Source organism: Equus caballus, chromosome 5 (assembly GCF_041296265.1).
Source record: "Equus caballus isolate H_3958 breed thoroughbred chromosome 5, TB-T2T, whole genome shotgun sequence".
In the NCBI taxonomy this organism is placed as follows: Eukaryota; Metazoa; Chordata; class Mammalia; order Perissodactyla; family Equidae; genus Equus; species Equus caballus.
The window spans coordinates 16,081,335-16,107,130 of record NC_091688.1 but is presented as its reverse complement, the minus strand read 5'-3'; the positions used below and the strand labels follow the sequence as shown (position 1 = coordinate 16,107,130).

General features: G+C 42.0%; 1 protein-coding gene across 2 annotated transcripts in view; it reads right to left on the bottom strand.

Moving 5' to 3' along the window:
- Positions 1–25,796, bottom strand: part of CACNA1E (calcium voltage-gated channel subunit alpha1 E) — a 475,091-nt gene that overhangs the window by 203,196 nt on the left and 246,099 nt on the right. For both annotated transcript variants that reach the window (XM_023640670.2, XM_070267841.1), the window contains exons 6-8: positions 3,566–3,669; positions 2,329–2,481; positions 988–1,169 (exon numbers count right to left, since the gene is read on the bottom strand). In XM_023640670.2, coding sequence (XP_023496438.1) covers positions 988–1,169; positions 2,329–2,481; positions 3,566–3,669 — 439 coding nt within the window. The remainder of the gene's footprint in view (positions 1–987; positions 1,170–2,328; positions 2,482–3,565; positions 3,670–25,796) is intronic.

The window sequence follows — 25,796 nt, the reverse complement described above, 5'->3', positions numbered from 1 at the left end:
CCTATTTACAAAGGCAACCTGCCCAAATTGCTTTGCCCACCTAGGCTCCCTATGCATCTCCCCATTTAGTCTAAGTTCTCATTTAGAACTCAGACTCTGCACCATGCCTTTCATAAATTGTTAAAATCAGACTCCAGGAGGCAGAAGAGACTTCAGTGGTCACCCTGTCTAACCTTGTCCCCATGCAAAAATTCCCCAGCATCCCTGACAGGCAGTTAGACAGCCTTGTCTTATGCACACCTCAGAACCTTCCAAACATGCCCAATCATGTGAATCACCAGGGACACTTGTAAAAAGTACAGCTCACCAACTATTCACAGCTACACAAAATCAAAACGTGCAGAGAAAGGGCCTGTGAATCCGAATTTTTAACAAGCATCCCTAGTGAGTCTTACAATTAAGCATGTTTCTTACATGCATGTAATGCAATGGTTCTTGACAGTGGCTGCATATGAGAATCAGCTAGGAAGCTTTAAAAATGATAGGTCTTTACCCCTAGCTATACCTATTTAATTTGTCTGGAGTGGAGCCCAGGTGATGTAAATTTGTAATGCTCCAGCTGATTCTAACATACTGCCAAGGTTGAGAACTACCGTAATATCTTCCCACACCAACGGATGGTAAGCTCTTTCAAGACAGCAGCCAAGAAATCGATACATCTTGGTACCCCTCACCAAACCCCACTACCACGTCAAAGCTGTAGCAGAACATACTCTATAACTGCTGAGGTGATCTGATTTAACTTGGTTTATTCACCCATCCAACGCGAGATGCAATTTCCTAACCGTATTAAGAAGCAGTGTGCTTCTACCTAGCAAGAGGCCAGACAGTGGAAGGATATGAACTGCAAAGCCTTCCCATGATTGAGTCTACACACACACACATCCCCAGCCCTCCTCTTCCCCAGGCTGACCGGCCCAAACAATCCCAGAAGGCTCATTCCACATGTCTTCCTTCCTGCTCCCTCCCCCAGCCAGCTCTACTCACATTGTACAGCACGGTGGTCCACCCTTCCATGGTGATGCACTGGAAGACAGTCAGCACAGCAAAAAGGATGTTATCAAATTGGGTGATCCCATCGTTGGGGCCAATCCAGTCCCTGCATTCATAACCAGCTGGGCAGCCCTGCACGCCACATGGGTGAGGGGGGTCAAATCCTTCTAGAATACCTGCAGACACATTTGGAGGGTGGAAGATAAACCACATGGTGTTTAGAATGATCTCGAAATGACCCCAGGAAGCCACAAGCACACAATTCTATTTCCCACAGAAAGGTTTGTCCTTCATCTCAGTCTCCCTCCGCTCTGGCCTCTCTACGCCTCACAGCTCACAGTCCACGTGTTCAAGCCCATATTTCCCAACCTCCTCTGAAAGTGGAGCCTCTTCTCCACTTGGCCCACTTTCTGCAGGTAACATCCTCTCCCCTTGCCTGAGAACCACAGAATTCACAGGACTGGATCACACAGAAAGGTCTGAGGTGAAGGCAGAATCTTACTGATTTTCTAACTTCAGACTCCAGGATAAACCTTGAGTTCTTTTTGGGCCCCTTGGGGACAATTATATACTACAGTCCCTTCCCTAGGTCTTAACTACTGGTTTTTATGGCCTAAATTCCTGGTCTTGAATAAGACAGAAATAAAAAAAAAAATCTAAGGTGGAAGGTGCCCTTTGAAGATCCTTTTCATAAAAAAACATGGTACTTAATTGGGCTTCTTCAACCCCTCCTAGGGTACTCTACTCAACTTGCAAAGAACCATATGATACAAAGAGACAAGAATCTGGGGTTTGTGTACCCCCACCCATCTCCCAGGACCCCCTGCCAAGCCAAGCTCAGAGCTCCCTCAGTCCTTTACACTATGTGTGGGTCATGGCAGAGAGAGGGGAAGATCATGAGATGGAGCATAGAAGAAAAACGTCTCCACAGACCTGGAGGGATGCAAGTCTGACTCCAGAGACTCTGGATTCCTGGGTCTCCATGGCTTCTGGGCCAAAGAGGCCATTGTACGAACAGTATTTCGTCAGACAAATGGTTTCTGACCTGCATTCTGATAGCCTTCTACCATGGGACGGGGGAACTGAGACATCCTATTTGAAATCCTCTGACTGCAGACCTCAGAGGTTATTTGCTTTGCAATATCAGTGTACAATGGAGATCTTTAGTCTAGGCTGGTTGTGCCTCAAAAGGCTGCTTCCTGGGAATTTTCTGACTTTAATTCTAGGCTTGGGATAGCACATACTTTTCCAACCAGTCTCCAAATGCCCTGAAATTGCCCCAAACACCCAAAGGGAGATGAAGGGAAGAAGTAGAGGACAAAATAGTGACCCTACCTGAATTGTTCATGAAGCATGCTCGGTGCAACTTCCCACTGTAGAACTCCAAGCCAATGATAGCAAACATCAGGATGGCAAAGAAGAGCAGAAGGCCAATCTGCAGAAGAGGCACCATGGCCTTCATGATGGACTTCAACACAATCTGCAGGCCTGGAGGGAAGGAAAGAGAACAGTAAGCGGAGCCCTCACTTAGCACCATCTGATAGAGCAGCCTCAGTTTACCCTCTCCTAGGAGAAGGGCAAGTCTTTGAGGGAAAAGAACCATGGGTCCTGAGATGATAAATTCACCAAAGGATAAGCATGACAAGTCAAGCCAAAGATGGCCATCATCCCTTCCCCTGGGGACCAATCCCGTCCTCCTCCTCACCACTCCCTGATCATTTACATGCCTATTAGCCTTCCCTCGTTTGTTTCACCCATGGTGTCTCCTGGATTCTCCTTATAGATTAAACTTAGTAGAACGTGCTTCCTTCCAAAAGGGAATTACCCTGCTAGGCTGTAAGTCCTTTGAGAGCAAGAACGAAGTTGATCTTTTGTTCTCTATCTATCTCAGACGCAGCTCTCCCATCACTGTTGGGGGAGCACAATTAGTAAAATCACCATTTATAAAATACCATATCCTTTGACCCAGAAGTTGTACTCTAGGATTCTACTCTAAGAAAATAATCAGAGATCTGAATAAGATTTAAGTAAAAAGATGTTTGTTGTAGCACTACTTCTAGCTGGAAAAAGCTACAAATAACCAGCAACATAAAAATGGCTAAATAAGTCATGGCCCATCTAACAAAGACTACAATACAGATTTTAAATGATATTTTTGAAGAATTTTTAATGTCAGGAAAATCAAATGCTTATGACAAAATCCAAAACTATATATACAGAACGGTCCCAATTATATTAAAATGCACAGGAAAAAATGAATGAAAACATATACTAAAATGTTAACGAAAGTTATTTCTGAGTCATAGGATGAGTGTTTTTCATTTTTATTTTATATCATTTGCTTTACTTTCTAAATTTTCTGTAAAATTTTTCATTATCCAAAAATAAAGCTGTTAAATTTAAAAATGAAATGTTATGCCAGCTGCTACATCCCCACTATTTATTACCACTGGGGCTTCCTCCAAGAGGAACTGTTTTTTGTTTCCCCCAAATTCTCTTAGCCCTTGGACCCAGCTGATGACATGTCCGTAAAGCTATCGGCAGAGGAGAAAGAAGAAAGGTGAATGCTCACTAGGAATGCCTGACACGAGCTTCAGGGGCCTCAGGACACGCACGGCCCGGAGGGTCCTCAGGTCCACGTGTGTATTGAAGTGGGTTCCCGCGGTGGCCAGGATGCTGCGGATGGAGACACAGAGGGTCAAGGTTATCACAGTCTGGCTTTCTCCCCCGGTTCCATACGGGAAGCTGGGTTAAAGCAAGATCAGCCTGCAAAGCACACAGAGCCGACGCCAGCTGCGTGAGGGTGCACCTGAGCTCAGGTGAATCACGGTGGTTCTGAGCAGCATTAAATTTAGCCACATCTGGGTTTCAGTTTACAAAGAAGGAAAACGTATCATCATATCAGAATCCTAGTTCCAAATCATGAGTAAAACACAAGGTCCCCAGCATCTGTCCTCTTCCTGCCCCCAAACCTGTCCCTTACTTTCCATCTCTGCCCCTTGCCAACCTCCTTCCCCCCTTTCCAACCTACCAATGCCCTCACGTTTTTTTTTTTTTTGAGGAAGATTAGCCCTGAGCTAACATCTGCCACCGCTCCTCCTCTTTTTGCTGAGGAAGAGTGGCCCTGAGCTAACATCTGTGCCCATCTTCCTCTAATTATTTAGATGTGGGACGCCGCCAGAGCATGGCTTGATAAGCAGTCTGTAGGTCCGCGCCTGGGATCCGAACCGGTGAACACCAGGCCGCTGAAGCACAGCATGCAAACTTACCCACTATGCCACTGGGCTGGCCCTTACCCCTCACATTTTTTATTTCAAAATCTTCTTAAATTACCCTGACCCCTGTCTCCTTCAGACTTTCTCTGGATCAACTGTAGTAAAGGAGTAACTCACTCTTCTCCACCTTGACACTTAGAATTTTCACCAAACCAGTCAATCTCACTGATGCTTATGTTAGGGAGTAACTTCATTGGTTCCCATCCAGTATTTTTATAATTGCCCCAAAACACTGCATGACCTGGATTTGGTTTCTTTGCCTCCATTTTTCCACTTCCACAGCCATATCCAGAAAGAAACAAAAATCCATAACAATCCTATTAGATTGTGTACACCAAGTACCTTGTCTTGAGGAGACAATTTATTTCCCATGACATTGCAGATACTTTGGAGAGACAGAGACACTTCAGTATTTATAAAAGACACAGAAGACCAAGAGTCAAAGAACTGGGCTTAACTCCTGACTCATGCACTTGAGAACTGGGTGACTTGAGGCAAGTCACTCAACCTCTGTGAGCCTTACTACCTTTATGTACAAAATGAGGCAGTACCAGGGCCTAGTTATAAAAATGAAATGACACGGTGTTGAATATTAAGAATGTTCTGTAAACTACAATGCACAAAATAGACACTGTGTCTAACACAAATATTAATAATCTTCTTTTTGCAACTTTAATTTTAGCCTTCCTTCTGCAGTGAAATGCCTTTTCTCCCTCATAACCTCTCCAGGACAATTTCAGCTATCTGGAACTATTGGGGAATGAGGCATTCAGCAAACTGATTTTTCTGTAAAGTCAAAGGGTGGCAAGAATGGTTTATTTCATTTAATTATTTTTGGTGGAACCTCTCTGAAATATTTCAAGTATTGAAGAAGATACCTGAAGTGCCCTCAATACTTGAAAGAGAACTCAAATGAAAGGTTTATGCTGTATATCTTGAGAAAGCAGATATAGGACCCACAGGGACAAACTACACAAATCCAGGACATTATAATCACGAGCAATAACTTTGAAACAAGTTGTGCAGGCCAGCAACAAAGGGAACTGCATTATGTGGTAGTACACTTCCCAACATTAAAAGCATTCAAGCGCAGGCTGTAGACTATCTATTAGGAAGTAAAGAAGCTTCCGACATTGCGTTGAAGGTCATTTAAAGGACCAATAGAGATGTCTTTCAACTTTAAAATTTTATAATTCTATGTTAATCTAAGCTTAAAATAAGAACCAGAAACCAGTCCTACTCTCACAACGAATCTCGGGAGCTGGGCAAGCTTCCCAAGTCTTCTCCATCTTTCCCAACCCAAACTTCCACAGTCTCATCTGAAAAGGAGGGGCTATGGGCAGCAGAGTCTCTGACACTGCTTTTGGCTCTATCTTCCAAGGCCGAAGAGAGAAACTAGGGAGGGGAGAGATATCATCTCTAATGAGTGGGGGAAAACTGAGGGGAAGAGAGAGCAAGGAGAAACGCAGAAAACAGGACTGAAACACAGGACAGAAAGAGAAAAAAACAAAGGAAAGAGGAGAGAGAGAAAGAGAACCTTCCAGGTGTAGTGAAAGAGAACCAGAACCCCAGGAAAATGGGGTCACGGTTCAGCTGATTCTGCTAACATAGGAAGGAGCTCGGCACTGTCTTCTGAGATGCACATGGGGAGACTGCTGTCCCTCTGGCTCGCTCTTGTCTTACAAACACAGCAGCTAGAATCTGCGCGTTCAGACACCAGAGTCCTGTTTCCTAGGATACCCAGACACACACAAGATGCTCTTTTGTATCATAAAAAGGGCTGTTGCAAATGAAAATTCCCTCCCCAACCCTCAGTCGAAAAAGATACATTTCAGAACACGGAGGAAGGGGCAGAAGGAAAAATTAAAAGTCAAGAAGGCGCAAGTGTGGAGAGAAAGACAAAACGGGAGAGGGAAAGGAGGAATGAGAGGTTGAGGAGTGAGTTGTGAGAGAAAACGCGGAGATGAAAGCAAGAAAGGAAATAAGAAATAAAAGCTGATGGAGAAGCAAAGGTCAGAGAAATAAGAATGCTCGCATGGGAAAGAGAATAAAAGTAAAGCTAACTTGAAAGGGAAGCAAAAATATGTCATTTGTTACAGGGGCCTTGTGTAGCCAGCCTTGAGATACGTCCATGCTCTTTCTACCAAGTGCAGCCCTCGGTGGCACCTACCTACGCCCCAAGGCCTCCAAGCCCCGCCACTCTTCAGCCAGGGTCATGCCACCTCTGGCTCCATGCTCCCCTGGACCTTGGAAACTTCTTTTTTTTTTTTTTAAGTTATTTTATTAAGGTCACATTGGCTCATAACATTGTGTAAATTTCAGGTGGACATTATTACATATCAGTTTCTGTATAGACTTCACCGTGTTCACCACCAATAGTGTAGTTTATTTTGTTTTGTTTTTGGTGAGGAAGACTGGCCCTGAGCTAATATCTGTTTCCAATCTTCCTCTGTTTTCCTTAAGGAAGATTGTTGCTGAGCTAACATTTGTGGCAATCTTCCTCTATTTTTTGTATTTGGGATACCGCCAGAGCATGGTTTAATGAACAGTGTAGGTTTGTGCCCGGGATCCGAACCTGTGAACCCCGAGCAGCCAAAGCAGAGCATGTGAACTTAACCACTATACCACCGGGCTGGCCCCAATAGTCTGGTTTTGATCCATCACCATACATATGTGCCCCTTTACTCCTTTTGTCCTCTCCCCACCCCCTGCCCCTCTGGTAACCACTAATCTGTTCTCCTTATCCATGTGTTTATTTATCTTACGAGTGAAATCATGTGCTGTTTGTCTTTCTCTGACTTATTTCGCTTAGCATTATACCCTCAAGGTCCATCCATGTTATCAAGAATGGCATAATTTTGTCTTTTCTATGGCTGAGTGGTATTCCATTGTGTGTATATACATATATATATACCACATCTTCTTTGTCCATTCATCCATTGACAGGCACTTGGGTTGCTTCCATGTCTTGGTTATTGTGAACAGTGCTGCAATGAAGACAGGGGTGCATAAATCTCTTAGAATTCTTGATTTCATGTTCTTTGGATAAATACCCAGAAGAGGGATAGCTGGATCATATGGTATGTTCATACTTTTTTCCATAGTGGCTGCACAAGTGTGCATTCCCACCTGCAGTGTATGAGGGTTCCCTTTTCTCCACATCCTCTCCAACATTTGTTATTTCTTGTCTTGTTAGTTATAGCCATTCCGACAAATGTAAGGTGATATCTCGTAGTTTTGATTTGCATTTCCCTAATAATTAGTGATGTGGAACATCTTTTCATGTGCCTATCGGCCATCTGTATATCTTCTTTGGAAAAACGTCTCTTTATATCCTCTGTCCATTTTTTGATTGGGTTGTTTGGTTTTTTTGGTTGTTGTTGAGTTGTGTGAATTCTTTACATATTTTGGAGATTAACCCTTTGTTGGATATATGATTTGTAAATATTTTCTCCCAGTTGGTGGGTTGTCTTTGCATTTTGTTCCTGGTTTCCTTTGCCGTGCAGAAGCTTTTTAGTCTGATGTAGTCCCATTTGTTTATTTTTTCTTTTATATCACTTGCCTGAGTAGACATGGTATTCGAAAAGATACTGCTAAGACTGATGTCAAATAATGTACTATGTTTTCTTCTAGGAGTTTTATGGTTTCAGGTCCTACATTCAAGTTTTTAATCCATTTTGAGTTAATTGTTGTGTATAGTGCAAGATAATGGTCTACTTTCATTCTTTTGCATGTGGCTGTCCAGTTTTCCCAACACCATTTATTGAAGAGACTTTCCTTTCTCCATTGTATGTTCTTGGCTCCTTTGTCAAAGATTAGCTGTCCACAGATGTGTGGTTTTATTTCTGGGCTTTCAATTCTGTTCCATTGATCTGTGTGTCCATTTTTCTGCCAGTACCATGCTCTTTTGATTACTGTAGCTTTGTAGTGTATTTTGAAGTCAGGGATTGTAATACCTCTAGCTCTGTTCTTTTTACTCATTATTGCTTTGGGTATTCGGCGTCTTTTGTTGTTCCATATAAAGTTTAGGATTGTTTGTTCTATTTCCATGAAGAGTGTCATTGGGATTGTATTGAAACTGTAGATTGCCTTAGGTAATATGGACATTTTTAACCATGTTTATTCTTCCAATCCATGAGCATGCAACATCTTTCCATTTCTTTATGTCTTTTTCAATTTCTTTCAATAATGCTTATAGTTTTCAGTGTATAGGCATTTCACCTCCTTGGTTAAATTTATTCCTAGATATTTTATTCTTTTTGTTGCAATTATAAATGGGATTGTATTTCTGACTTCTCTTTCTGCTATTTAGTTATTAGTGTATAGAAATGCAATTTATTTTTGTAAGTTGATTTTGTACCCTGCAACTTTGCTGTAGTTGTTGATTATTTCTAATAGTTTTCTGGTGGATTCTTTAGGGTTTTCTACACATAAAATCATGTCATCTGCAAACAGTGAGCAGTACTTTCTTTTCTCTCATCCCATGCAGGAAGGCTGTCAACTGGGCCTTTAGCTCATTGACCATTGGCTGCTTCCTAACTCCTAGTGCTCAAACTGTCCTCAAGGGCAAGAATTACAATTTGGCTCCCCTGTCCATCTGTTAGAAGCAAAGGCAATGGGATTCTTAGGGAGAAAAGATAATTGAGGAACAGGGCCTTGCTCTGTGTCCCCATAAAATTCTGTGCCTACTGCCATTACTGCCCTTACCACATCCTAGAGAAATTCTCTGTTTTCTCATCTGTCTTCCTGATGAGATCTGAAACACTTCAAACAGAGATACTGTCTTCCTCATCTCTACCTCCCACATACCTAACCCAGGGGCTGGCAAGTAAGAGGTGCTCAATGAATGCTTGATGGATCGAACTGCACTGATGAAAGTAATAACTGTGTCAAAGCAGAGATTAAAAGGACAGAAATACCACAGAAACCCTAGAACTTACTGATGAAAAGAGCACGTAGCATGTAGCTGGGATACTACTCAGCCACGCATCAGTTTGGGCAACCAGGAGTAGACTGGAAGTCTGACCTCGAGCATTTTAGAACCTATGAGGATCTTTCAGTGTACTTCAAAGACTCCTGCTCCAAAGCAGATCCCACAGGAAAGGATCTTCCCAGTCTTCAGGAGGAGAGTTCAGGAGAGAGGGAGGGAAGGAGGAAGACTCAAAATTTAAAGACTTGCCTCCCAGCAAAACTCAAATACTGAAGAGTAGACAGCTCAGCACAGCTCTGGGCCTCCTCCAATATATGAGGGCCGATGCAGGAGGCTAGAGGAAAGTAAACAGTAGGAAAAAGCCCCAGTCCTCAGTCTAGTGGAAGGAGACAGACACTGAAATGAAACCATTATAATTCACCGTGAAGACTGTCATAACAGAGGTGTTTACAAAGGGCCATGAGAACAGGAAACACCACAGTTACAAATACAGTGCTTTCTACCTGCCAGCATTTTCATATACGTTATCTGGTTAAATCCTCAAAAATATCCTAATAGTACTATTGTCTCCACCTCACAGAAGAAGAAGATGAGGTTCAGAAAAAATTAACTTGCTAATAAACGGCAAGACCAGGAGTTAAAGTCAGTTCTCTTCTGATATCAAAGCCAATTCCCTTCCCACTCTGCCATTAGGCTGCGCAACATCTCAGTACTGGGCGGCTCCACTGTTCTTGAGTCCAGCATGGTGCTAAAAATACCAAGGTCACAGTATTTGGTCCCCAAACAAAGCAGTGAACTTGGTTCCCCCCATTCCAAGGCCACAAACCACTAACTCCGACAAACTTGCCACTGACCACTCCCAGGACCAGCAGGGTCTGAGGCTTCTTGTGCCTCAGGTGATGACCGCCACAGTATCTACATACACACACACGAAGAGAGACACATGCACAAAATCAGAGTGAGGCCGCTAAGGATAACTCCAATTCCCAGTTAATAAAAGCCTAAGCTCTCCACCATCCCAAGAGGCATATATGTGCACTCTTCAGAAGCAGAGGCTGTGTTGTCTATTTCTTTTGTCACCATGAGCACAGAGCCTGGTAGAGAGCTCTGTTCGCAGAGGGGTGCTTAATTACTACTTTCCCTCCAAAGCAGAGGCTAGTCAGGGAGCAAACACAAACCTGTGACCACCACAAGCACAGAGGCAATGCTCTGTACACTGTAAAGGTTCAAAAACTGTTTCTTGATGGATGACATGGCTCAGCCCTACCTCTAACGTTTCTGCTTTTAGTGGTAGGCAGGTAAGAAGAGAAAGGAGGCAGATGAGATCCTGCGGGTGTGGCATGACCATCACTGCAGGGGCCCAGCCAAGCAGACAATGCAGGGGATGCTCTGGGCGACTCAACCAAATGGTCTCTCCCCAAGTCAGTCACCCAAAGACTCCTTCAACCCTGCATTCCTTTTGACCTTGGGGTTCTGTTAGCCTCCTCGTGAATCCAGGCTTAACAGTCTCCTTTCACAGGTATATTTCACTGTACCCTTCCATGGCTGGAAATACCCTGAAGCATTATACAAATATTACACTAAAAATTATGTGTTGCTTATCTGAAATTCAAATTTAACTAGGCATCGCACATTTTTATTTGCTAAATCAGGCAACTCTACTTACGCGGTGACTAGAAATGACCAGGTAAAGAGCTTCCCTCCCAGTCACTGCCTGAGCCCTAAACAAATGTGCAAGTTGTCTTCTGAGAAGAGACACAAGCCAGGGGTCTGTTAGAATAGGCCCAGGATTCCCTCCTGAGTTCCAGAAATGATCCGTTTTGTCTCCACCCATATAAATCCCAAGCGAGAACCTCATTAGCATTTGAAAGGCAAGTTGTTCATATCTGTGCAAAAAGGCCGATTAACACTAGCCAAGGGTGTGAGGTGTTTAACCAGCCCATATTATGAGGAGACCAAGAGGAGGCAGGAAGGAATCTAATTCAAGCTGGATTCCCACCCCAGAGCTGAGTCAGGATATCATTTACATGGGTAGTCAACATAAATGAGTTGCCGTATCCACTTAAAAGTGTTCCGTAGGTGGTTGGCTCCTTCATCTCTTTGACTATATTACCTCCAACCAGACACCAAAGTCTATCATATCCTTCCTTTAACACATCTCTTGGATTCACTTCTTACTCTCCAGCCTCCCTCTTGCCTGAAATGCCCCTCGCTTACCTTCTCTCCCCTGCCTAAATAATATGATCCAGACTTCGGGGCTCAGATGACATCCTGCCTGTACCTGGAAAAGTTCTACAATCAAAAGAGACTTGAACCAGGATTCTGAGAAAGTGGTTAAGCACATGCTCTCCAGTCATACAGGCTGATTTCAAATAACAGTTCCATCACCCACTCTAGCAGTCTGGGCTTACGCCAATTGCCTCTCTGAGCTACAGTCTTCTTATCTGTGAAACAGATACAGTGCCTTCCTAAGACAGTTGATGTAACGATTAAAAGAGATAATGCTTGTAAAGTTCTTCACATAGTGTTGATTTACCATGTAGAGTTCCTGATTGTAAGCAACAGAAACTGATTTTAGTTTTCCTAAGCCAAAAAAAAAAAAAAGAAGAAGAAGTATATTGAGAATATAGCTGGTTCCAGAATTGGAGGGTATTGGAAGACCAGGCTGGGAAAACAGGAAAGCAGACATCTTGGTGTAACAGACTGAATAAGATACCCAAAGATATCCAGATTATAATCCCTGGAACCTGTGAATGTTACCCAATATGGCAAAAGGGAATGTGCAGATGTGATAAAGGATTTTGAGACGGGATGATTATTCTGGATTATCTAGGTGGGCCCTTAATGTAATCACAAGTACCCTTATGAGAGGGAGGCACAGGAAGATTTGATTAGAAAGAAGAAGACAATGCGATGACTGAGGCAAGATGCTATGCTGCTGGCTTTGAGGATGGAGGAAGGGCTCAAAAGCCAAAGAACGCAAGGAATGCATCTCTAGAAGCTAGGAAAGGCAAAGAAATGAATTCTCTCCTAAAGCCTCTGGTGGGAGCACAGCCCTACTGAAGGCTTGATTTTGGCTCAGTGAAAGTGACCGTGGATTTCTGAGCTCCAGAACTGTAAGAAAGTAAATTTGCTTTAAGCCACCAGGTTTCTGGTAATTTGTTACAGTAGCAACAGGAAACTGTTCCACTTGGCAAAGGTCAAAGAATCCAGGAAATCCAATTCGTAGGCCACAGTGGATATTGCTAGGACTGTGTCTGCCAACTGTACTGTCATAGTGTCACTAGCTTAAAAGTCATGGGGACGAGCTTAAGTCACATGCCCTCCCGACCCCCAACTGGCTGCACTGGGACAGTCCTCTGCCTACTTCCAAGATGAACAAGACTCCCAACCAAGAGCACCAGCAATAAAAGATTCTCCCATAATGAAGTCCGGGGGCCATCGGGGAAGCTGGACGCGGGAGAGCTAAAAAATACAACGTCTACTATAGTCTGGCTCATAGAAAGTGCTTAATAAATAAGTATTGTGGAGGAAGAAGAGAAGGAATAGCTCCATTTCTTATCTATAGAATGAGGCGGTCAGATAGAGGGCCCTCTCAGACCCCTCCTAGCTATAAGACTGTGAGCCACAGCCTGCCTAGGCGGTGCTGCACTCCAGCAACTCACATCCCTCTCTCCTTTCTCTGAACATCCAGAGAGCCACACAACATTTAACACCTGATTGCATTCTGTCCTTGTATCTTAGAATAAAAGTCTGATTGTCAATGATAATTAGCTGGGTCCTCATAAGTCAGGTCAAAGCCAGCTCCTTGGTGACAGAAGCTGCCTTTCACACTTACATCTACTATGGCCACTTCCCTAACAAGATGCAACAGTGGTGGCCAAGGAATACCCTTGACTCGGGGATAAATGAGTGTTAATACAGCCCCATTGGGGCAGATTAGCTGGACTCATCCATAGAGCTGTGAATGAGCCCACAGGCACCTATATAATTGGATATCCAAACTGAGGAAGGTTTAATCACATGTGCAAATAATGATGACCTATCAAAAATCTACTGAATTACACATAATGTTTTGCTCTCCATTTCTTTTAAATAAATTACTGAAAGTGTGATTTGATTTGGGGATCAATTTCTAAAGATGTAACTTCATTTTATCAAAAACAAAAAAGTCTCTGTGTATTAAATTGTTCACATAGAGACAAGCCCTCCAAAAAATTCAAATTGACCCAAATAAATTAGAGGGAGGAGGGTGAGGCTGGGAAAGGGAAAACAGATGACATGCCCAGCCCAGTTCCCAGTCTCTGCAAGCTGCCTCCTCTTCCTCCCCAGCCCCTCTGCTGGACCCCTTGATCCCATCCAGACTTAGCTCCATCCCAGAGCCCAGAACCCATCTACAATCTACTGATATTTACTGAGTGTACACTATGCAGCAGGCACTGGAGACGGTGGCTATCCTCAGGAAACTTAATGGAGACAGACATTAAACAGATCACAATTATAGGAAGTGGAAGGTCAGGGAGAGGAGGCTATCCTGTGGAAATGGCATACGAGCTCAAAGGTGACGTATGAGTAGGCCAAAGGAAGCAATGTGGGAAGAGCACCCCAGGTGTAGGAAAAGGCATGCACAGAAGGCCCAGAGGCAGAAAGGAGACTGGCATCCTTGACAAATTCAAACAAGGGCTGGTGTGGCTGGCACCTAGTGATCCAGGGAAGAATGGAGAGTGGAGGGGCTGGAAATATCAAATAAAAAAGACTTTATAGGTTATTTGGACCAAGCCTGGCAGTGTTCAAAAGCTCCAGGCTCACATTTGGTGATGGAACATGAGGTCACCCACATTGCTACTCAGAGCTCCAAGGAATTTCCCTGCTTTAACCATTGGTCTCTCACCCTCTCCCCAACCCCAGGCCCTGGTGCTGTATTTGAGTGTCTACCTCAGTCTCCGTACCTGAAGTAATGACACCTTCTTGCCCCACAGGCTGCTGCTGGTTGCCTCCCCTAGAGTAATCTCCCCCGGTAAGCGAGATCCTATGGTCATGCCAACTGGGGAGGCTGGGCCCCAGAAGGTGAATCTAGATCAGTCTAAGCACATCATCCATTTTCCTGAGCACTGACTGGTTTAGGAACAGGCAGGTGACGGAACTCAGGCCTTTGAGTTTAAGGGAAAATATCCTACAGGATGCTTCAACTGACCCATGTTCTTAGAACACAAGTAAAAGCATGTAAAGCAATGATTTTCAAACCTTTTTTGATCATAGCCTACAGTAGGAAATACATTTTACATCACAAGCCATGTTGCATATACACATATAATTATGTAATGCTTCATAAAATAATACTCTTTCTACGTGTGATATAATTCATATTTTCTCTTCAATTCTTCCTTTCTATCTTTTGTTTATTGCTGGTTGCAACCAAATAAATTGATTTCATGATCCTCTAATAGGGCTGACCCATAGCTTGAAAAATCCAGATGTAGAGATCAGTCAGTACACATGCTCATTCTCTCTAAGGAGATTGTTCTAAAGAGGACAACATGGACCAACCTGAACTGCTGCTTTCATAACAGCATGTGGCTTCTTGGTGGTTTCCCAGGATGATGAAACAGTTTGCCTTGAAAGGTTTTGTGCTTTTCCAAGAATGGCAGACACAGCATTCTAGGAGAGACCCTGTTCCCTCCTATGGTACTTGAAGTAGCAACAGCATCTTGCTGTCCTCTGGAATGGGCAGTCTTAAAGAGATCAGATATATACCCACCAACTTCAAAAACACCACGAGGCAACGATCTGTTTCTGGTTTGTTTTTTTCGGTTGGTTGGTTGTTTCTGTCTGTTTTGTGTGTGCGTGTGTGTGGTTTTCTTTGGCTTGAACCTGAGTTAATGGATGGCTAAAGTGGAGCTTGGACTTTCTTCTAAGCCCACAGACAATAAATGATAGCCAGGAAGCCCTAATATTTCTTAGGAGGATGAGAAGGAGGGTGGGGTCAAGTTGCCCCTTTCCAATAGAGAAAATCTGTGCCATTTCTAGGAGGGAACAATTGGTTCTGTATTTAACAAAGGTAAGGCAACCCTTCCTGGAATTTAAAATGGGGTTCCTAATTAAGTTTCATAAGAATCTTAAAGGATATGAAGTGGTCCCCAAATATGCCTTTTGACTGAGCAGAAAAATCATGGCCTAAAAATCCTCTTTCCTTTCCCATAAAAAGGAAGTTCAGCAATCAAACCATGTCACACAAAGGAGAGGGGGTTATATCGACGTTTGACGCCAGATAATTCTTTGTTGTAGGGAGCTGTCCTGTGCATTGTAGGATGTTTCGCAGCATCCCTGGCCTCTACACTAGGAGCCAGTAGCAACTCCTCTTCTAAAAGCCCCCTCTCCAGGTTATTACAATCAAAAATGTCTCTAGAATTGTCAAATGTCCTCTGGGGGGCACCCCTGGTTGAGAGCACTGCTATAGGAGACCTTCTCAGATAATGACTCCTTCAAACCCAGCAATAACCTGTTTAAACAATGTACGTGTTTCACAACTAGCCTCTCTCCACTCTGGGAGATATACACACAGCCCTTACCAGGCAGAAATGAAGAGGTTGCCAGGACGGCCCCCAGCCACAAGTCAGAATTTTGAGGGACCACCAGCATTGATGAAAATGCCCTTCTGCCTTCTTTAAACATCTTCTTTAAACATGAATGAAGCTTAACCCCAATGTGTCTCCAAAGGACACCTTAATCCAAAATAAAAGTTTCCCCAAAGGATGTAAGTGAGGAACACAGAGACATACAAAGGAGGTTTTATTTGCTAAACCTGAGTGTAATGGAAACAGAGGTCAAATTCCTATCAACGGTCCTGGGTTTCTTTCCTTTTTATGAGAAAGTCCCGGATTATTCACTCACACTCAGCCAGGAGAAACACCCAGCAATGGGTGGAAACTCCATGACTGTCACTCAGGTCCAGGAGATGACGGTAACAATGATAGAAGGAAACCCACTTCATCATTGTTTCAGTTTACACAGCCCTATTCCATAGAGATACCATTATCTCCCATTTTATAAGTTTGAGAATTAAGGTTCATAGAGAGAAACTGGCTAGTCCAAGGTCACTGAGGTAGTAAATGGTCAAACTGAGACTCAAACTCAGAAATTTAGATTCCAAATTTGGAATGCTTTCTGTAGCTACAAAAGATAATGGCTATTAGCTAGAAATACATCCCAAAGGCACATATATTTGACAAATGCCTTCTCTAGGACAACCACAGAACTGCCTCTTTGCAGAGTCTTATGGTGTCCTGTGATTGCAGCATCATATGAATGTTACCAAAACTGTGCTTCAGAGAGTTGGCAAAAAAGGAGAATTGCCGGAGAGGGAAATCCCACATTAGAAAAACTCGCTAACATAAATGTGTTCTTTGAGTTGTTTTTCTAGTAGTGGTGAGGGATTTCTGTTGATCTACCACCCACACACTTTCTCTTACCAGGTCCCCCTCAGGACCAGGAATAAGTATTTGCGAGATGGCTGGCCAGGGACAGAACCCAGCTAAGGAAAACGACCTGCCAATTATCAATGTGGGGGCCAAGCTTCTAATGTTGGCCTCGTTTGAAGAATGCACCGGTGAACTTTAGTGTCAGATTACAGAGACCAGCTGTACAATCCAACACTGCCCGTACAGAGTGGCCACCTACTGTTTCTACCACCCGTACCTCCTCTTCCTCTGACAATACCACTCTATCCCCACAGTTCTTTCAAAAACTGCAATGTTGTTACGTGACACTGATGGTCAGTTAACAGGTTCAAGGACAGAAAGTTCCTCCCCTGGGATGCTTGGACTTAGACCAGAGTTTGGTTGCTCTCTTCTGAAGCAGCTCAAGCCATAAAATAAAAGGCTTCAGGAGCTGTCATTTTCCATGTTGCCTCTCACAGAGCAAAGCTGGCTGCAGTGAGAGAGAAGAATAAAGCTGACCCCACGGAGGTAAGAGGAATGAAAGAAGGAAGGAATTCTGCTGGAGATAGTGCCCTGATCCTGCTGCACCTGAAGCCTGACTACTTCCTGTATTTCTGCAACCTGTGGTTCTGTGAGACACCCCTTCCTTGAAAAGTCCCTCCCTGCTTAAACTAGTCCAAGTTAGGTTTCCATCACTCACAATGACCCACTCACCTATTTTGTCCAGATAATACCATCTGGATAAGAAACCAGGGTGAAAGTTGATGGGACTGGTGTGGCCAGACAAGAGCTAAATAAGATACACGAAAAACAAGGGAAAGCTCAGAACCGGGCTTCTGGCATGGAGCCAATATACTAATTAGAGAATGCGCAAGCTTTTTTCTTGATATCTCCTTAGCAAATGACTTAATTCCTAAGATACTGAAACACTGCTCCCTCTTCAGCTTCAGAAAGACTGACAAATGACACACATTCATGATCCTGGACAGAGCTATGGTCCTATTCTCAAGACATCAAATGCTGATGAGTGTAGGTTAACACTGGATGGAGCGTTCAACGGAGGAGGAAAAGAAAAACATCAGTGATAAAACTCTACCTTGTCACAGTGTATTGGGGTAGGAGACTTTTGTTTCAGATGTCTGGGAAATATCTGGCTGAAAGAATCTGTTTGAGTTTATAAAAACCTTTTCAATGGATATGCAATAAAGCAAAATATTAATAGCAGACTCTAGGTGTCAGGGATATGATTATTCTCTGTACCATTCTTTCCATTTTTCTAAGTGTCCAAAAATTTCACAATAAAATGTGGGGAAAAAATTCTTAAAAAAAAAAAAAAACCTTCTCAAATCATTGACCCTTTCAGACAAATCATGGGTCCATAATTTTAGAAAAAATGTATTTGTCCATTGTTCCACTTTCCTACTTCTGCCTGCAATGCCCAGGAGATTGATTTGCGTGACAGGCATATGCTATCTGTTGTCCAGGATGACAAGTATTAAAAAAAAATTCCAAGATAATTTCGCAGACTTGCGTGGAAGGCAAACCTCCAATTAACAGTGCATGACGAAGAGGCAGCCATAAAGTTGTTCTAAAATATCACCTGTCTGTAGAGCACCCAAGTGAACTGGAGCTATTTGTCAGAGAAAACGAAATGCTTTTCACCTTTTGGAGTCATTAAACCAAAAATCATTCTAGTACTTCTGAGTCATATCACACCCCATACCACCTATCTGGAATACAATAAAATACAAGCAATTTTAATAATCAAAAAGAATTGTGCCTGTATACAGGAAGTCTTTAATTGTTACCCAAATCTCTTTGATAGAGATATGTAAGCATAAACAAAGTAAGTGGTTTTAATTGTACTTTCATTGTGAATAAATAAAATGCTCCATTGTTGGAGGAATCAAAAGGTTACTCTCCCAGCAGAAGAACTAGGTGGCATGGCCATTTTCTCAGAAAGGAATTTAAAAGAGCACCTTTTTCTATGTATAAGGAACAATGAAGCACGTTTATTAATAGTGGAGTCTAGACGAAGGGACTGCTGCTCCTTGTAGAGGTGCTGGCACGCAGGGTCCAAGTTTAACTCGATGGCAATGATCTTTCTTCTCGGCTCTGAAGTTATTTTTACCTTGCCAGCTATGCAGATGAGCTCACAGCCTCTGAGCATGAAAGAAACCAGGCTGAGACCACGTTAATATTTTATGAAAAAACGAAAATACTGTAAGCTACCATTCCCGGCACTGTGCTTCACATACTCTATATCTGACCCTATATAGACACAGCCACGGCAAATTTCTGTGCCAGTCTAGCAACAAACAAGGCAAGGCTATACACAATTCACAGGGGGAGAAACATAGAATGTTTAATAATTCTATCAAAAAGTTCCACAGCAATATAGTCAAAGAAATGCAAATTAAAACAACACAAGAGCCTGTTCTGCCATCAAATTGCCACCACTAGAAAGACAGTAAATTGGTACAACTGTTTTGAAAAGCTATCAGACAATGTGTATACAAGGACATTGAAGATGATCACTCTCTTTGATCCAGTAGTTTTAGGAAATTATTTTAAGTACACACTCCAAACTGACGGCAAAGTTTTACATACAACATTGTTCACTAAAGCACTTTTTATGATAGTAAAAAATTTAAAAATCGCCCACAACTAAATAATAAGAAAACAGACAATCCAATTAAAAACGGTCAAAAGAACTGAACTGACGCTTCACCAAACAGAGATATGGATGGCACATAAGCACATGAAAAGACGCACCATTGTTAATCCCTAGGGAAATGCAAATTAAAACCACCAGCGTTATTACTGCACACCTATTTGAAGGCTAAAACAAAAATGAAACAAAACAATAAAAAGCCTGGCAATACCAAATGCTGGCAAAAAATGTGGAGGAACTGGAACTCATATATTGCTAGTGGGAATATATAATAGCACAGCCATTTTGGAAAACAGTTTGTCAGCTACTTAGAGTTAAACATACATTTGCTATACAACCTAGCAATGAATAGTTATTTATCACAGTGGCTTCATAACTGCCCCAAACTGTAAACAATGCAAACATCCCTCGAATGGTGAATAACCAGATTGTGACACACCCATACAACTGAATACTAGTCAGCAATAAAAAGGAATAAACTATTGATACATGCAACAACATGGATGAATCTCAAAAGCATTATGATTTTTAAATACAAGAAGCCAGAATCAAAAGGCTACATTCCATTTTTGTGTTAGGGCAAATTTGCAATGACATGGATGAATCTTGAGGGTATGATGTTAAGTGAAATAAGCCAGACAGAGAAAGACAAACACTGCATGATTTCACTCATATGTGGAAGATCAACAAATGCATGGACAAAGAGAACAGATTAGCGGTTACCAGAGGGGAAGGAGGTTGGTGGGGGGGGGGAGGGGTGGGACGAAAGGGATAAAGAGCCACATATGTACAGTGATGGATAAAAATTGGACTACTGGGGGTGAGTACGATGAAGTGTATTCAGGAATTGATAAACGATAATGTACACCCAAAATTATTAAAAAAAATTTTAAAGGCTACATTCTATTTGATTTCACTTATATGATATTCTGGAAAAGGAAAACTATAAAGATGAAACAGATCAGTAGTTGCTAGGGACTGGGGATGGGGAGAGGGGACTGACTAGAAAGGGAACTGAAAGAACTTTCGGAGTTACAACAATATTCTATATCTTATTGTGGTGGTGATTAGCTGAATATATACATTTGTCAAAACATACAGAACTGGATATCTAAAAAGGATACATTTTACTCTATGTAAATTATACCTCAGTAAAACTGACTTTAAAAAAAAATCAGGTTGATCTCATCAATATGGTGGCGTAAGCAGACTCTGAACTCATCTCCTCCCGTAAACACAACCAGGTTACAACTATTTTTGGAAAAATTACCCTGGATAGAAAACTGAAAACTGGATAAAAAGAACCCCTACAACAAGGGACAGTCCTGACTAAGGCAGAAGAGGAAGAAATTCCTGCTGAAGAGAAAAAAAATCCACCTTTGGGAGCAGCAGAGCTTCTCAGCTGGCCAGGCGGGAGTGACCCTAAGGTACTCAGCCCTCCCTGGAGGAGTAAGGTCTGCAGTGGGGGCCGATACTGCTATAAGCATCCTTCAGACTCAGCACAACTGAAATGAGGGTCTTACTACCTGGCTTCGCTGGCTATTAGCTGCAGTGAGGATACCCCCAGAAAAGCTATCAGACAAAAGCCGAAAAGACTCAGGTCTTAAAGGATCCACACACAAACTCATCCAACTCAGCTACCTAAAATCACCAGAGAGAAGGCTGATAGTCCTTTGGTGAAAAGAGACTCACCTGGTGGGCTCTGGGGGCATCTCAGGGAGAGGAGGGACCTCTTTGGAGACTGAGACATTGGTGGGTGCCATTGTTACAACCTGGTGCAGGCGTGCTGACACAGATTCCAGCAGACGCCATTGCCATTGAGGTTCTTCCCCTGGCCTGTTAGCCCTGGGGTCTGCCACACCCACTAGAGTGCAGATTCAATCCAGTTCAGCCAGGGCAGGCAGCCTGCCCTAGGGACCGGCCCCGCCCAACAGTAAGCCCTCAGGCTACTTGACGGCCTGCATTGACTGGGTGCCTTGATCCTCTACAGGCAGGCGAGTGTGTCTGCCTTTGTGGGGCAGGGCCAGTGTGAGGACCAGGTGAACTGTGGGGAGCATGGGTGGAGAGGTGGGGATCTCTGCAGTGGGGCATCGGGGTACACTCCAGGGGTTTGGAAAGTGTGCATGGACCAGGATTGTGTTGACAGAGTGTGTGGTCCTGTGAGGGGTGAGGATTATCAGAAGCAAAAGACCTGTGCTTCACAAATAGCCATAAAAAGGATCAGCCCCACCTTCCAAAGCCTGAAACAATTGAGTGCTTTCATGCCTAGGGCCAGCCCCACTCAGCTGCACTCCCAAAAGAACTGACAACAGCCTTAGGCCTGAGGCCTACAGCAACTGCAAGCACCTGAGCCTAGCAACCAGCTACACTGGGTACCTACCCCATTAACAGGAAAACTGCAACAGGAGTGTGCTGTTAGACCTTACAGCCAACAGTGCTGAGGCTCCCCAAACTGGATTTACAAACAGCTGGCCAGGGAAGGAAAGACTAGACTCCCTGGGTACCAACAGTAAGAGCAACTCTGCCACAGCAGAAGGACACAAGGAGCCCACAAAGGGGTCACTCCTGGATCATCTGGACTCATGATGAGAGGGAAGCACGCTGCTGGGCCTCAAAAGGCATCTCTTACATAAGGCCACTTCTCCAAGATCAGGAGACATAGCTGACTCACCTAATACATAGAAATAAGCATAGAGAAAGAGGCCTAATGAGGAGACAAAGGAATACATTCCAAGCAAGGGAACATGACAAAACCCCAGAAAAAGGACTAAATGAAACAGAAATAAGTGACCTACCTGACAAAGAGTTCAAACAAAAACTCATAAGGATGCTCACAGCTATTGGGAGAAGACTGGATGAACACAGTGAGCTCATCAACAAAGAATTGGAAAATATATAAAAAAAAAAGAAGAACCAATAAGAAATGAAGAATACAGTACTGGAAATGAAAAATTCACCAGAGGGACTCAATAGCAGAGTAGAGGATGCAGAAGAATGGATCAGTGAGCTAGATGAAACACTAGAGGAAATCACCCAAGCTGAACAAAAAAAAGAAACAAGAATTAGACAGAACCAGAACAGTCTAAGAGAACTCTGGGACAATATCAAGTGCACTAACATTTGTATTATAGGTGTCCCAGAAGGATAAGAGAGAGGCAAAGGGGCAGAAAATTTGTTTGAAGAAATAACAGCTGAAAATTTTCCTAACCTAAGGAAGGAAACAGACATCCAAGTACAGGAAGCACAGAGAGCTCCAAACAAGAGAAGCCAAAAGAAGCCCACACCAAGACACATTATAATTAAAATGTCCAAAATTAAAGATAAAGAGAGAATCCTAAAAGCAGCAAGAGAAAGGTAACAAGTGACATACAAAGGAAGTCCATAAGGCTATCAGTGGACTTCTCAGCTGAAACCCTACAGGAGAGAAGAGAATGGCAGAACATATTTAAAGTGCTAAAAGGAAAAAACCTACAGCCAAGAATACTCTATCCATCAAGGATGTCATTTAGAATGGAAGGAGAGATAAAGAGCTTTCCAGACAAACAAAAATTAAAGGAGTTTATCACCAAGAAACGAGTTCTACAAGAAATGCTGAAGTGACTTATTTAAGTGGGAAAGCGATGACCAAAAATAGGGATAAAAAAAATCAAAAAAAAAAAAAAAAAAACAGGCAATAAAATCACTGGTAAAGGTAAAAATATAGTAAAGGTAGAAGATCAACCACCTATGAAGATAAGATGAAGGTTAAAAGACAAAAGTACTAAAATTACCTATTTCAATAATAAGAAGGTAATGGATAGACACACACAAAACAAGAGATTAGATATGATTTCAAAAACATAAAATGTGGGAGGAGGGGAGTGAAAAGGTAGAGCTTTCAGAAAGAGGTCAAGCTGAAGACTCTATCGACTCAATATAGACTGTTATATACATAGAATATTATATAGGATCCTCACGGTAATTACAAATCAGAAACCTATAATAAGCAAGCAAATAAGTAAAACAAAAGAAATCAAACATATTACTAAAGATACCCATCAAACCACAAGGAAGAGAGCAAGAGAAAAAGAAAGGAACAGAGAAGAACTACTAAAACACCCAGAAAAAAGAAAGTAACAAAACAGCAATAAATAAATATTTATCAATAGCTACTTTAAATGTCAGTGGACTAAATGCTCCAATCAAAAGGCATAGGGTGGCCAACTGGATAAAAAAAAAAACAAGACCCACATATATGCTGCATACAAGAGACACACTTCAGACCTAAAGAGACTCAAACTGAAAGTGAAAGGATTGAAAAAGAGATTCCATGCAAATGACAAAGAAAAGAAAGCAGGGGTAGCAATACTTATATCAGACAAAATAGACTTTAAAACAAAAACTGTAACACGAGACAAAGACGGGCACTACATAATGATAAAGGGAACAATCCAACAAGAAGATATAACACTTGTAAATATCTATGCACACAACACAGAAGCACCTAAATATATAAAGCAATTATTAACAGACATAAAAGGAGAAATAGACAGTAACACAATAATAGTAGGGGAGTTTAATATTCCACTTACACCAATGGATAGATCATCCAAACAGAAGATCAATAAGAAAACACTGGCCTTAAATGATACATTTGACCAGATGGACTTAGTGGATATATATAGAACATTCCATCCAAAACCCACAGAATACACATTCTTTTCAAATGCACATGGAACATTCTCCAGGATTGCTCACAGATTAGGCCCCAAAACAAGTCTCAATAAATTTAAGAAGACTGAAATAATACCATGCATCTTTTCTGACCACAAAGGGTATGAAACTAGAAATCAACTACAGGAAGAAAACCAGAAAAGCCACAAAAATGTGGAGATTAAACAAAATGCTACCGAACAACGACTGGGTCAATGAAGAAATCAAAGGAGAAATCAAAAAATTCCTGGAGACAAATGAAAATGAAAATATGAGATGCCAAAATCTGTGGGATACAGCAAAAGTGATTCTAAGAGAGAAGTTTATAGCAATTCAGGCCTACCTCAACAAAGAAGAAAAATTCCAAATAAACAATCTAACAGCGCATCTAAAGGTACTGGAAAAAGAAGAACAAACAAATCCCAAAATCAGCAGAAGGAAGGAAATAATAAAAATCAGAGCAGAAATAAATGAAATAGAGCCTATAAAAACAATAGAAAAAATTGATGAAACCAAGAGTGGGTTCTCTGACAACATAAACAAAATTGACAAACCCTTAGCTAGACTCACCAAGAAAAGAAAAGAGAAGGCTCAAATAAATAAAATCAGAAATGAAAGAGGAGAGATTACAACAGACACCTCAGAAATAGAAAAGATACTAAGAGAATACTATGAAAAGCGACATGCCAACAAATTGGATAATATAGAAGAAATGGATAAATTCTTAGAAACATACAACCTTCCAAACTGGACCAAGAAGAAGTAGAGAATTTAAATAGACGAATCACCAGTAAGGAGATTGAAACAGCAATCGAATCCTCCAAAAAATAAAAGTCCAGGACCAGGTGGCTTCCCTGGTGAATTCTATCAAACATTCAAAGAAGACTTAACACCTATACTTCTCAAACTCTTCCAAAAAATTGAAGAGGAGGGGAGGCTTCCTAACTCATTCTACGAAGCCAACATTATCTCGATAGCAAAACCAGACAAGGACAACACAAAAAAAGAAAATTACAGGCCAATATCACTCATGAACATCAATGCAAAAATCCTCAACAAAATACTAGCAACTTGAATACAACAATACATTAAAAAGATCACACATCATGATCAAATGGGTTTCATTCCAGGGATGCAGGGATGGTTCAACATCCACAAATCTATCAACGTGATACACCACATTAACAAAAGTGAAGAATAAAAATCACATGATCATCTCAACAGATGCAGAGAAAGCATTTGACAAGACACAGCATTCATTTATGATAAAAACTCTAAATAAAATGGGTATAGAAGAAAAATACCTCAACATAATCAAGGCCGTATATGGCAAACCCACAGCAAATATCATTCTCAATGGAGAAAAACTGAAAGCTATCCCTCTAAGAACAGGAACCAGACAAGGATGCTCACTGCCACCACTCTTATTTAACATAGTATTGGAAGTCCTAGCCAGAGCAATCAGGCAAGAAAAAGAAATAAAAGGGATCCATATTGGAAAAGAAGAAGTGAAACTGTCGCTCTTTGCAGACGACATGATTCTATATCTAGAAAACCCTAAAGAATCCACTAAAAAAACTTTTAGAAATAATAAATGAATACAGTCAATTCACAGGATACAAAATCAATGTACAAAAATGCGCTGCATTTCTATACACTGACAACGAAGTAGCAGAAAGAGAAATTAAGAATATAATCCCATTTACAACTGCAACAAAAAGAATAAAATACCTAGGAATAAACTTAACCAAAGAGGTGAAAGATCTGTACACTGAAAACTATAAAACATTGTTGAA